The sequence below is a fragment of the Vipera ursinii genome (assembly GCF_947247035.1).
Source record: "Vipera ursinii genome assembly, chromosome: 3".
Taxonomy (NCBI): Eukaryota; Metazoa; Chordata; class Lepidosauria; order Squamata; family Viperidae; genus Vipera; species Vipera ursinii.
In genome coordinates, this window is record NC_139516.1 from 161,625,400 (window position 1) to 161,638,727 (window position 13,328).

The following is a 13,328-nucleotide window of genomic DNA, read 5'->3' on the forward strand; positions in this document are numbered from 1 at the left end:
ATGTCTGCAGGAAAATAACTAAGCTCAGAGAATATTAAACAGCCACAGTTCAATGTTGAGCTATCTATGTATTAATCTATCTATTCTCTCTTATCAGCTATTACTGTAATACTGTTCTGCTCTTTTTAAAGTTTTGATAGCTTTAGACTCCATCTGTTGCAGTGACTGTTTTATCAGGGACTAGGCCCAAATAATTATTCCTGAATAGACTTGTTACTCTTCAGTGCCTCCCTGTAACTGAACATTTCTCTTTCTGGTTTTTGCATCTGTATCTTAATTTTCTATATCTGCATTCTGAGGGGCTCTGCACAGCATAATATTGATTACAGGTGGCTGGCTGCTGTAACTCTAAAGTTGGCAATGATGACTGTGGCTTCTTGTTAATGACTGTTCTGTTTGGGCCTTTACTGAAGCACTCTTATGGCTTGCTTATTACGATACCTCTTTATATTCAGTATGGTTGAGGCTATGCAGCTTCATAGTATATAGTAAGACTATATTACAATCTGGCTGGATAGTAGTGGAAAATATGGCTAAGAAATAGAGCAGTGCAAGAGGAACAATTCGTGCTCTGGTTCTGATGCATCTTGCTCATGTTGGATCCTTTTGATTTTTCACACACATTCTTCCTCGCTCACTTATTGCATCATGCTAGGCACTGTTAGCCATTTTTTTAAAAAAAAACCAACATGTATATTTTGTTCATGATAATCTTGGTTTATATTCCAGGATTCAGGAATGGTTGATGGACAATGTAACTTACATTGCTTATTAGTAGAACAGAAGTATAAATCTAGAGAAAAAATTGTTTTTAAAATGTTTGTTTTCATAAATTATTTTTATTCTTGTTCAAATGTTGAATATATTATATTCAAAATATAACTAACCTGGATTAACAAGTAATCCTTGATTTAAAACCATTCATTTAGCAATCATTCGAAGTTACAACAGCACTGAAAGAAGTTACTTATGATCGTTTTTCACACTTATGACTGTTGCAACATCCCTTTGGTTACATGATCAAAATTCAGACACTTAGCAACCGGTTCATATTTATGATAGTTGCAGTGTCCCAGGGTCACCTCTGCATCTTCCTTTGCGACCTTCTGACAAACAAAGCCAACGGTGGAAGCCAGATTCACTTAACCGTAAATCTGACTTCCCCATTTACTTTGCTTGTCAGAAAAAGCTCAACTGTGATTTTAAGTTGAGGATTACCTGTACAACAAAACTGCAGCATGTTAAACTTACCCTAGGAATGGAGAACATTTTTAGGAGGACTGTTCAGTTAAACATACCCCTCTGAATTTTACCTTGGTTTGCAAAAGTTGCCTTTTTGTCACCTACAGTCTCTCTCTTTCCCCTTTCCTGTTTTTTATTCTGAAGAATTTACTGTTATGCAAAATAAAGCTTCTAAGTTACTCTTTTCTTACATGAGTTTTTGAAAGGACAAGGTGTGTTGCAGTTGTTGTTTTCTTCTTCACTTATTGATCAGCAGGATTTTTTAATGTGTTCCCAAATTAAGGAAAAGCATTTCTTTGAGTGTTCCCACTTGATACTGAATATTGTTCACTTATACTCTGATATTTTGTCCATAATTTGTCTTGATTTATTTCTTGGAGTAATTAAAAACACTTTCCAGTTCGTGCACTTAGTGAATTATTTGGGCATGTTCATAGGTATTTGAATTTTAAAGAACTTGAAAATTGATTTTTGTAAAGTTCAATTTCTCCCTCATCTCTACCATGACCCACCAGAATTAAAAAAGAGAACTAGTAGATGAGTGGGGGGTATCATGAAAATGTTCCCCAGGTTGGATCTACCCAGTTATGAAAATTAACTTGGACATACCTGGTTCATTCTAAAGTAAAATTTGTGAGCTTCACAAACTTCTATGTGAAAGGAAATAATCTTTTCACTACTGTAGGCAGTGAGCAAGCTGTATAAATAGTCCTATTGGTGGAGTCATCTGAATAGCAATAAATTGTACCCTAAAAATTAAATAAAATGTTTTTGTTTGTAACTATAAACAAATGCATTTATCAATGTAAGAGAAAGATATCTATGATTAAATTAAAGTGGGGCACTTAATAACAGACATAAAGTTTCACTTATTTCTCTGAGCCATAAAAGTGGATTAACGTGTTTTGAAAACTGTAATTCCATTGCAATTTTGGCACTATTCATATTTCATTAGATTTTCAGAAATTATTTTCCCAATCATATTATTTTTATTTCCATTCTGAATTCATAAGCAAAGATGCAGTAATACCAATAAATTACAGATGAATGGACCAACTGGTGGAGTAGATGTCCATTAAATAAGAAAGTATGTTATGGCAGTAGTTTTTATCTGTGTAATTTGTATAGATTACATCATTTCAATCAATTGTTATCAAATAATCACACAAATGATGTACATTGTACATACATTTAATCAATCATATCAGAAATCCATTATTTCAATACTCCTAAATTAAGTTTCACACTGTTTTCCTACCGCAGCTCAACAGTTAGGAAGATATATCAAGACATTTTTATACTGACAAAACTGTATCTTTCAGTTCAACATATGGTTTTAAAAATACCATTTAGCTTATGAGTAGATTTTAGTGGGATATTGTTATTGGTATTTTGTTTGTAGTTATGTTAAAGGGGAGTTAAAGCACACTATGAATTTGGTTAATTGTATATTATGCATAATTTTTATTTAGAATATGATTATTGTAACTATAATCCTGTATTTAGCTCTGGGAAGTGGGTGGGTTTGGGGTGGGAGGGATTTGGGGACATATTGTAAAAATTTGTTTTTGTAAAACTCTTTAATAAAAAAAACATATGGTTTTAAAAATGAAGAATTGGCAAAAAAAAACTAACTATCTAACCTTGGCAAGCATATGGGACATAGAATCTGGAGGTATAAGTCAGGGAGATGCATGAAGCCTATGGCTCACAGATAAGGAGTTTATTTCTACTCATAAAGTAAGAGCAGCCAAATTCTGAGAGAAGAAACAACGGGTTTGAAAAGGGTTGGTTGTTAATTGAGTTAAAAGAGCCTTGGTGGAGCAGTGGGCTAATGCTTCCTTAAGTAACACCAGCTGCCTGCAATTAGTGCAGGTTCGAGTCCCACCAGGCTCAAGGTTGACTCAGCCTTCCATCCTTCCGAGGTAGGTAAAATGAGGACCCAGATTGTTGGGGGCAATTAAGCTGACTTTTTAATAATGCCGCTTGGGGTGTGTGTGTGTGTGAAAGCCCTAATAAGCAGGCATATACATAGAATGAAGGCTACTGCTAAGCTTGTAAGCCGCCCTGAGTCTTCGGAGAAGGGCGGGATATAAATGGAATTAAAATAAATAATAAATAAATAAAAATAAAACAGAAAACAAATTCTTCAAAGGCATAATTCTGGCTTAATACTATCTCTTCTATTGTTTGTCCATTGTCTTTATACGGGAATATCATCAGCGATGGTGAGCAGATATAGCACTGAAGAAAAGGATACTTTTTTCATTAAGTTCAAAAATCAGCCACGAGGTGGACTGATTTAGGATTTTTAGGATTTCAAAATGTGGGCTTTGGGAGGAGGATTGGTTGTTATCATTAGGCTCAAAGTACAAACTGAAGTGAAATTCAGTGGTTAGTGCTACTGTTTTACTTTGACTCATCCAAGTCAACATTGACAACATGGCTATGATTTAAAATGAGCATCTTAAATTGGATAAACTCCAAGCATCACTGATTGGAATTAATAATAGCTGTAGTTATGTAAGACATATTGGATCAGTATCAAAGCCTTACAATAATACTTACGTGACTGTATTTTGGGCTAATCTATGTATGATACCTCTTCAAATAAGACATTTGCACTCATCGCTTTATGGCTATGATTCTTCATACATAGAAAGAAATTACAATTAAATCAGTTTATTTATTTCAGTATAATAGCATCGTCAAAGTATAACCTTCAGGAACCTTAACAGTATCAATAGTGGGAGGGGAAAAACCAACCATGTTAGTGACTGAGGATTTTGTTCTAGTTCTTAATTATTTGATTTTTGTTTTTGTTTTATACCATCTTTAAATAACTAAAACAGATGGCCCATTTTTATCACCAAAACATTCATGTAGAGTATCCATTCCTCCTGGATATTCATTTAGATAATATTTTGAGGCAAGAACCATTGTTATTTGTTTGTTTATATATTTGCCAGCCAACAATTGATTTGAGACTCAATATCTCCATTCCTATCAATTACATATAAGCTTCCAGGCCTTACCACTGTTTTCATTGAAAAATGTTTTGAGAATTTGGTATAGCCAGCAATTTATCCCTGCATATCTATTAATGTAGTATCCAATTATTTGCCTGAGTCTGCATGCGCTATAATGTAATGGCATATATATTCCTTTAATGCAGTCCAGTCCTTTCAAGAATTCGTAGCACTTAGTTGTCTAGTAAGTCTTGTAATTGTAGACATGAAATGAAATCTTTAAGTCGAGGCAAACATATTTAATGTTGAACAGATTTATATTAGTGCTGAATCTGAAGCTTCACTCTTCAGTCTCAATGTTTTACAAAGAGAAACTAATGCTGCATCCTGAGAGTTTTGCTTATCATGGGTAAATAAAAGTGAAATGTTTTTTCTGAGTTTCATGTAACCTTGGTGCTGTACTATCTGTTTTCAAAGGAGACAAAACAAATAATGTAACTTAATAAAATAATAATCAAAATTCTAGAATACATATTTTAATCACTTCAGTTTTTTACATTGATATAAGCAATGTACATTGTATCTTGTATATTTTATATTAAACTTAGCTACATAATTCTTGAAAGCGTAACTGGAAAAATAGGATAATTCACAGCATGTTACATATTATCCTCTTCCAAAAGTGTTCATAGAATTTCTGCGCTTATCCTCAATTAGGAAAATATGCCAAGGAATCTAAAAAAAATCAACAGTTTTAGAAATATAAATATATATATATATATATATATATATATATATATATATATATATATATATATATATATATATATATATATATATATATATATAGGATATGATTTCTTTAAATTGACAGGATTCATACTCTCATATTCATACATAGAAAGAGTAATCAAAAATTCTGGAACTGTACTTTTTACTTTTGCTAAAGCAAATGCATTGCATTCTGTTAAGACTAAGACAATATGTTTTTGAAAGCTGCCACAGATGGGTAATGCTAATGAGTCATATAGCATCATATCTTATCTCTGATCTTCCTCTTCTCGTTTCCTTTTTTCTTTCTGTTTCAATTATTTGAGCAGCATCAAGAAAAAATTACCAATCCATCAAAATGAGTAAGTCCCCATGTGAAGTCATGAAATGCTTGCTGTTACATGTCATTTCATGCTTCTACAACTTAAACTTTGACCATTTTTTTCCCTTGGTGGGGAAATGTCAAGTTTAGGTGACAGTATCACTGATTACTGATGTGAATATTAGCATCAAAATAACAAATGATTGCTACTGTGGTGCAATCCGTGTGGCATTTTCATTTTTTGAACAGTGTGTGACTCATGTATTCATGCATTTCCAGTTTATTTTAATTTACAAAATAACAAAATTTAGTGTTTTCAGAATTACAGCTGTTCAGTTTGTTGACATGACCATTTCTGTACCAATAGACTGGTGCATCAAGATGAAAGCTTGCCTGATCTCACAATGATGAATTTGAATCCCAACACTGAACAGGAAGAGGAAAAGATGTTGCAAGATCAAGAAAAAATGTTGCAGGAAGAAAATGTAGTGGAAAGAAGAGAAAGTGAAAATGAAGTAGATGATAATGAAAAAAAGGAAGAAGAATTGGATGAAGAAGGTGAAGGTGAAGATGAGGATGAATCGGAGACAGAAGAAATATCAGGTAGATTTGTGGATGGATGATCAATTTTATTTTACTATTTGGATGATTAGCCTGGAATAAATGTAGATTTTTCTGACAGCATCTAATATCTTATCAAATTTTCTTTAAAAAGAAATTAATAAAAATTATATACAGTACATAAAAATATAAAAAATATATTCAGCAATGAATTAATGCAGGTAATGAAGGGCATATTGGATTGGGATTGTATGATGTTGGACCTGGAGTGCAACAATGTGGTAAATATTACAGAAGTTATAAAATGCAGTGCAACTACATTGTTAACAGTGACTGAATTAAAGAAGTAGTTTGCTTATTTGGGAGTTATGTGTATAAGAGAGAGAAGAGAAGGAGAGGGAGAGGGAGAGATGTTGCATTGATTAACTCTTCATTTTGTAGGGAATAAATGTGTTTGATGATAGAAGTGGCCTGGTTTCATTTGAATCATGATCACATATAATGTCAAACAAAAATAAAAAGTGTATCTGTTTTTACTAATCAAAGAATATTTGTCACTATGGCAGAGATTTTCTGACACCTTACCATAATATTTTGTACTGTTAATACTATAGTAGTAAATTCATTAGTAAATATAGGTTATTTTATAATTTCTATTTCATATACAAAATATTTAATTTTAATTTAATTTAATTTAATTTAATTTAATTTAATTTAATAATATTTCTATACCGCCCTTCTCCCGAAGGACTCAGGGCGGTGAACAGGGCAAGAATAAAAATACAGGGTTACAAAAGTTAAAAAAATGATTAAATACATGCCCATATACTAAAAATACATCATAAAACCCCAATAAAATGACAATAACAACCCCCCCAATCCCCTCATCAGGCCAGGCCAGCTTGCTCAAAAAAGTATGTTTTTAGCTCGCGGCAAAAGGAGCGAAGATTGGGCGCCGTCCGGAGCTCAACCGGTAGCTGATTCCATAGCTCCGGGGCACCCACAGAGAAGGATCTCCCCCTGGGGGCCACCAGTCGACATTCTCTGACCGGTGGCACCCTGAGGAGGCCCTCTCTGTGGGAACGCACAGGGCGGAGGGAAGTTGATGCCGGCAGCAGGTGTTCCCTAAGGTACTCCGGACCCCTGCCATGTAGGGCTTTGAGCACCATTACTAGTACCTTGAATCTCACCCGGAATGCAACTGGTAACCAATGCAGCTCACGGAGCAGAGGTGTAACGTGGGAGTATCGGGAGACTCCCAACACAACTCTCGCAGCTGCATTCTGTACCAGTTGGAGCTTCCGGGTGGTCCTCAAGGGCAGCCCCATGTAGAGAGCGTTGCAGTAGTCTAGTCGAGAGGTCACGAGCGCGTGAGTGACCGTGCATAGATCATCCCGGCTTAGATAGGGCTGCAACTGGCGCACCAGGCGAACCTGGGCAAAAGCCCCCCTAGTCACAGCTCCTATGTGGTCTTCCAAGGTGAGCCGTGAGTCTAGGAGGACTCCCAAGTTGCGAGCCCTATCTACGGGGGGTAATAGTTCACCCCCCATAGCAAGAGGTGGAATATTCGAATAAACCCGGGATGAAGGTATGCAAAGCCACTCAGTCTTGTCGGGGTTGAGTTGAAGTCTGTTCCTCCCCATCCAGACCCGAACCGCCTCCAGGCAGCGGGACATCACGTTGAGGGCATCACTGGGGTGGTTTGGGGTCGAAAGGAAAAGCTGGGTATCATCCGCATACTGATGATACCCAACTCCAAAACCACAAATTTATTTTTATTTATTTATTTATTTAGTTACATTTATATACCGCCCTATTCCCTGAGGACTCAGGGCGGTTTACAGGGAGTTAAAAATCCACCATACAAAAGTTAAAAAACCAATTAAAAAATATTAAATTACCCTGTATACATTAAAACCCGAATTAAAAATTTCTCCTCAGCCTGGGCCTGAGAGCTCAAAGAGCCAGGTCTTCAGGCCCCGGCGGAATGATCGGAGGTCGGGGGCAGTCCTCAGCTCCACCGGCAGCTGGTTCCAGAGGGCAGGCGCTCCCACAGAGAAGGCCCTATCCCTGGGTGTCACCCGCCGGCAATCTCTCACCGGCGGCACCCTGAGCAGACCCTCCCTGTGGGAGCGCACTGGGCGAAGGGCGTTTGATGCCGGCAGCAGGTGTTCCCTCAGATCTCACCCAGCGGTTTCATATAGATGTTGAACAGGAGAGGCGAGAGGACCGACCCCTGAGGAACTCCACAAACGAGAGACCTTGCGGTTGACCTCTGCCCTCCTGCCAACACCGACTGCGAACGTCCCTGGAGATAGGAGGAGAACCACTGTAAGACCGTGCCTCCCACTCCCAATCCCCTGAGACGCCGCAGCAAGATATAAGATAGGTTTGTCCCCAAAGTGCTTTTCCAAAAGGCAACTGGACTTTCTTGGGGTTTTTTTCCTTGAAAATGTTTCAACGACTAGATGACTGCAAAGAATATAAATCCTTCCAGTTCCTACCTTTCAGTTAGAACTGAAGAAGCTTTTTGGATGGAAAATGAAATATTTTCAACAAAAAAACCAAGAAATTCCAATTGCCTTTTAGAAAAGAACCTTTGAGACAATCATGACCTGAATGATTGAGAATCTCCAAAGACATAAGATAGATTTAGCTTGTGTTTTAGTTTTTAAAATTTTTTAAACTTTGACTTTAAGATAAATATTGTGTTATTTAATTGGTTAAGCATGAAAAATAAAATTTTAAAATAAGCTTAATCTAATACTTTTTTTACTTTAAAGACACATGTGTATATGTGTATAACATTTTATATGTATGTATTAAAAAGTGTATTTCTAGGTGAAAATAACAACTTTTTTTCACAGCAGTGGAAAAGTGTTTTACTACATTTTATTTGTCTTTTAGATTTAAGGAACAAATGGCATTTGGTAATTGATCGTCTAACTGTACTTTTCCTGAAGTTCCTGGAATGCTTTCATAAGCTTCAAGTTTTTGTATGGTGGCTTTTGGAACTACACATAATCAAAATTGTGTCATCATATATTATATGGGTAACAGTAAAAGAGGCAAGTATATAATGGATAACCCACTTTCTCTTGTAGTATCAGTATTACAGTAGAATACAAATTACTTTATCTCCTTGAATATATGAATCTGAGGTTTTGCATGACTCATGTGGGATTGACGTTTCCAGCTAATTTAAAGCTGCCAGCATAAAGGAGTACCCTTGAAAAATGTGTAACTTACAATGAATTCTCTTAGGATTCCATAGTTTAACGATATATTTTGAGTTTGAATTTTAAAACAAATGAACTTGTTTTTATTATAATTTATGCATTTCGTTTTTAAACTTGAATCCTTCCTGGCTACCAAATGTGTAAGATATAATGCTTGTCCATAAGAGGAGTCCTTGTAAATCATATCAGATCTCAAAATGTGAATGGTATCCATTGTAAAATGTGTACTGTATAGTTTGAAGATTTGGTTGCACGTTGAAAACAAAGTTTTGTTTAGTAATAGTCCATTCATTGAATTGTTTTAGTGTACCCCACATCTTTCTTTCCATTTGGTTGAGTTTAATTCCAAATGAAGCCAAGGAAATTAATCTTTCCATGTTTTCCATTATTTTCAGTAATAAATAAATACGTGAGGTAGTATAGTAAAGAATTCTCCAATTTGTCATTAAATCTATATGTTATCTTTTCTGTTTTGTCCTTGTAGGTTTCTCTCATTAACTATGTGTTTGTGATTGCCTGGGCTTTTGCTCTGCCATATTCTCAGTTCCGCCCATTGGCATCCGGTGTCTGCACAGTTTGGACCTGTGTGATTATTATCTGTAAAATGTTCTACCAGCTTGAATCTATTAACGTTGCATCATTTTCTATCAGTTGTCCAATGGTATATTTCATTTAGTTTGTTTAATTAATTATAGACGCTTTAACTAATTTTTTTTTCAAACTGGAGGGACTTATGAATTAGAGGGATGGCAAAATGACTCAGAAATTATCCTAGCAGTTATCTCCAAAATCAGGATATTATTCTGTAGTATACATCTTTTTTTTTCCTAACCATGTTGAGACGTTAGTTACTTTATGTTTTTTTTAATAAGTAAATAGCTGGTAGGGTATTTTTTTTTTTAGAAAGGGATCTCAAATTTATTTTTCTTTTTGGATCTGCCTTGCACCAGAATAGAGAGGAATTCTCTGCTGCTTGGTCTCCTTCAGAAAACACCTTACATTAAGTCTATTAATGGAGCAGTGGGCTAATGCCTCCTTAAGTAACACCAGCTGCCTGCAATTAGTGCAGGTTCGCATCCCACCAGGCTCAAGGTTGACTCAGCCTTCCATCCTTCCGAGGTGGGTAAAATGAGGACCCAGATTGTTGGGGGCAATTAAGCTGACTTTGTAATAATGCTGCTTGAGGGGTGTATGAAAGCCCTAATAAGCAGGCATATACATAGAATGAAGGCTACTGCTAAGCTTGTAAGCCACCCTGAGCCTTCGGAGAAGGGCAGGATATAAATGGAATTAAAATAAAAAAAATAAAAAAATATTAATGTGGATTGTGCCCACTATCTTCAGTTCTCTCCCATAATTTTGCCTTCTTAATTTGATTAGGTCAGGTGTAGGCAACCTTGGCTCTTTTATGACTCATGGACTTCAACTTCCAGAATTCCTGAGCCAGCAACTGGCTCAGGAATTCTGGAAGTTGAAGTCCACGAGTCATAAAAGAGCCAAGGTTGCCTACCCCTGGATTAGGGTTCATCCTATCCTTCTTAGATTGTCAACTTGTGCTGCAAGATTCCTTCCATTTAAGCAGGATGTGAGGTTTGAGGTATTTTGTGTGGGATAAAAAATGACAAAGCTGGTACAGTTTTATATTTTTTTCATAGCAAGAATTTTTTAAAATCTTTATTCTTAATAGTAGGTCCCTGAAAGGGAATTTATCAAGCACTTTGTTAATGAGAAACAACTGAATTATTTAGCTATAGATACAATACTAGCTTTATTATGACACAGACTCTCTAAAGAAATCAGAACTAACTTTGTTTTTATTATTTTAGCCTAATACTACTGAATATCAGGAAAGCCTGAATGAATCACTTCTCTACAAAAAACCCATTGATCCAGCTGAGTGGGTTGGATTAAGAAAGTCCTATCCACTGCTTGTGTACTTGAGGGTAATTATAATTGTTCTCTATTCAACATATTCAGTTCTTGCATTCTTTTAGTCGAGGTGAAATGAGAGCTCAGTATTGTATAATCCTTAGAAGTAGAGCTGTTCTCTTTGGAATCCTTCCTCAAAGATTATGAAGGCATGGGATGAAAAAGGAAATTACAAAAATGAAGTGTAGTTCATTACAGCCCTGATAGCCTGGTTCATGAAATGAAAAAGTGGTGGTCTATTTTAAGCATCTCCATCCCTCCCTTAATTTTCAGTTCTTATAGCAAAATAACTGCTTTTTAAAATGTATTTGCACAGCATGTTTAAGGAAATAATATACTTAGAATTACCTGTAATTTCATCTATTGTTAATAAACAGCAAAACTGATAAACAGTAATTAAATTTAAATTGTAATACACTAATTTTTAGAATTAGTTTATGTGAATAATTTATTTGTCTTTCCAATTATTAATAAGATAACATATGCATTATTCGTAAAGGATTTTTTTTAAAAAAAACAGCTGCATCTTTGTTATATTTTGTTATTTCTGTGTCAGAACTAAGCCAGAGATAGAGATGAATGGGCAATCATGTTTTTTTTTCATGAAAATCTCACTACATCATTCTGGAAAACTCATAACATTAGATCACCCTTAGAGCCACACAGCTTCCACCACAGGCTATTTTCTTCTGCCTCATCATCTGTCAGAACAATTGTGCTGCAAAAGTTTATTTGCTTGTCTGATTGTGATCCACTCCCCTATTTGTGGCTTTGGGTGTCTTACAGATGTTCATATGCTGTAAAATAACCCATATATAACCACAAATGGGATTAGGCATTTTTACAATAAATGTGTTATCAATTAACATTTTGTTCCTACAGTGCTCAACTAGTAGCATAGGAAAACAAATCAGCTTTTCAGCTTTATATGGAAAAGTCCTAAGGTTGGGAAAATGTTTGTATACATTTTAAACCCATTATCTTTATAATTAATATAAACACATTAGAAAATCACTTAACTACTATTATGTCAAAGTGTACATTGAGTGAGTTCTGCTGTAAGTAGTAGAATCAAGGCCATTCTTGGATCCAAAATATTTACACAGTTTTGTTCTCTTACAGAATAACTTGCTGATGCTGGCAATTCTGGCCTTTGAAGTTACTGTTTACCGACACCAAGAATACTACCGATGTCATAATAATCTCACTGCCCCAGAAACCAAAACTATTTTTCATGATATTACCAGATTACATTTGGATGATGGCATAGTCAATTGTCTTAAGTATTTTATAAACTACTTCTTCTACAAATTTGGTCTGGAGGTAAATTTATACCAGTATGGTTAAAGCAAGACTGATAGTCATTATTTAGTGATCACAATTGGGACTGGCATTCAGTCACCAAGTGAAAAATCTGGCAATAAGTTAAATGTATAATATATATTAAAACATACTCTCACCCACAATCAACCTAAAAAAAAGAAACTTTGAAATGTTTCAGTAGATACTAGCATTCTCCCTAAGGAGAGAATTTCACAGCTGCAGGGAAAGCTAGAAAATCATCTTGGAGGTTCTTGGGTGAGGCTTAGGATATTGTAATCTTGTTTTTGCAAATGTTTTTATAATATATCAAGATATTTTTGCCAAATACTTTTAACATTGTTTCTAATATCTCTTTACTTTTCAAATAGAAGGTTTACCCAGTCAATAGGGATAAGGTAGTCAGTATTAATAAGGTGGACTAAAGGCAAAAGAAAAAAAAGATTTCTTTTAAACTGATAAATAAAGTCTCATGGAGTTTCAAAGGATGAAGCTAATGTTCTATTTATCATGGACCACTCCAGATGATATATACATTTTGTACCTTTGCTTTGTTATCACAGAGTTGCTTCCTCTTGTCTGTAAATGTAATTGGTCAGCGAATGGATTTCTATGCAATGATCCATGCCTTTGCTTTAATTGCTGTTTTGTATCGGCGGAGAAGAAAAGCTATTGCAGAAATATGGCCAAAGTACTGCTGTTTTCTGTCATGCATTATTACATTCCAGTACTTCATATGTATTGGCATCCCACCTGCACCTTGTAAGGGTAAGTGTCCTTTTTGCCTCAAACCAGGGGTCTTCAGACTTGGCCCTTTTATGAGTTGTAGACTTCAACTCCCAGAATTCTTAAGTCAGCGTGCCTGACTGAGGAATTCTGGGCGTTGAAGTCCACAAGTCATAAAAGGGCCAAGTTTGAAGATCCCTGCCTCAAACAGTTCTTCCATTTTTTTCTTCAATAATTACTGTATGTTAG

The 13,328-nt window shown here is 35.4% G+C and overlaps 1 protein-coding gene across 1 annotated transcript in view; it reads left to right on the plus strand.

Annotated features, from left to right (window-relative positions):
• The window catches only part of PIEZO2 (piezo type mechanosensitive ion channel component 2), a gene marked incomplete at its 5' end in the record, with an annotated part of 205,718 nt that overhangs the window by 140,926 nt on the left and 51,464 nt on the right, over positions 1-13,328 (plus strand). Inside the window, 7 exons of the mRNA XM_083360729.1 lie at positions 5,312-5,344; positions 5,672-5,907; positions 8,773-8,933; positions 9,589-9,765; positions 10,931-11,047; positions 12,156-12,356; positions 12,917-13,121. Coding sequence (XP_083216855.1) covers positions 5,312-5,344; positions 5,672-5,907; positions 8,773-8,933; positions 9,589-9,765; positions 10,931-11,047; positions 12,156-12,356; positions 12,917-13,121 — 1,130 coding nt within the window. The remainder of the gene's footprint in view (positions 1-5,311; positions 5,345-5,671; positions 5,908-8,772; positions 8,934-9,588; positions 9,766-10,930; positions 11,048-12,155; positions 12,357-12,916; positions 13,122-13,328) is intronic.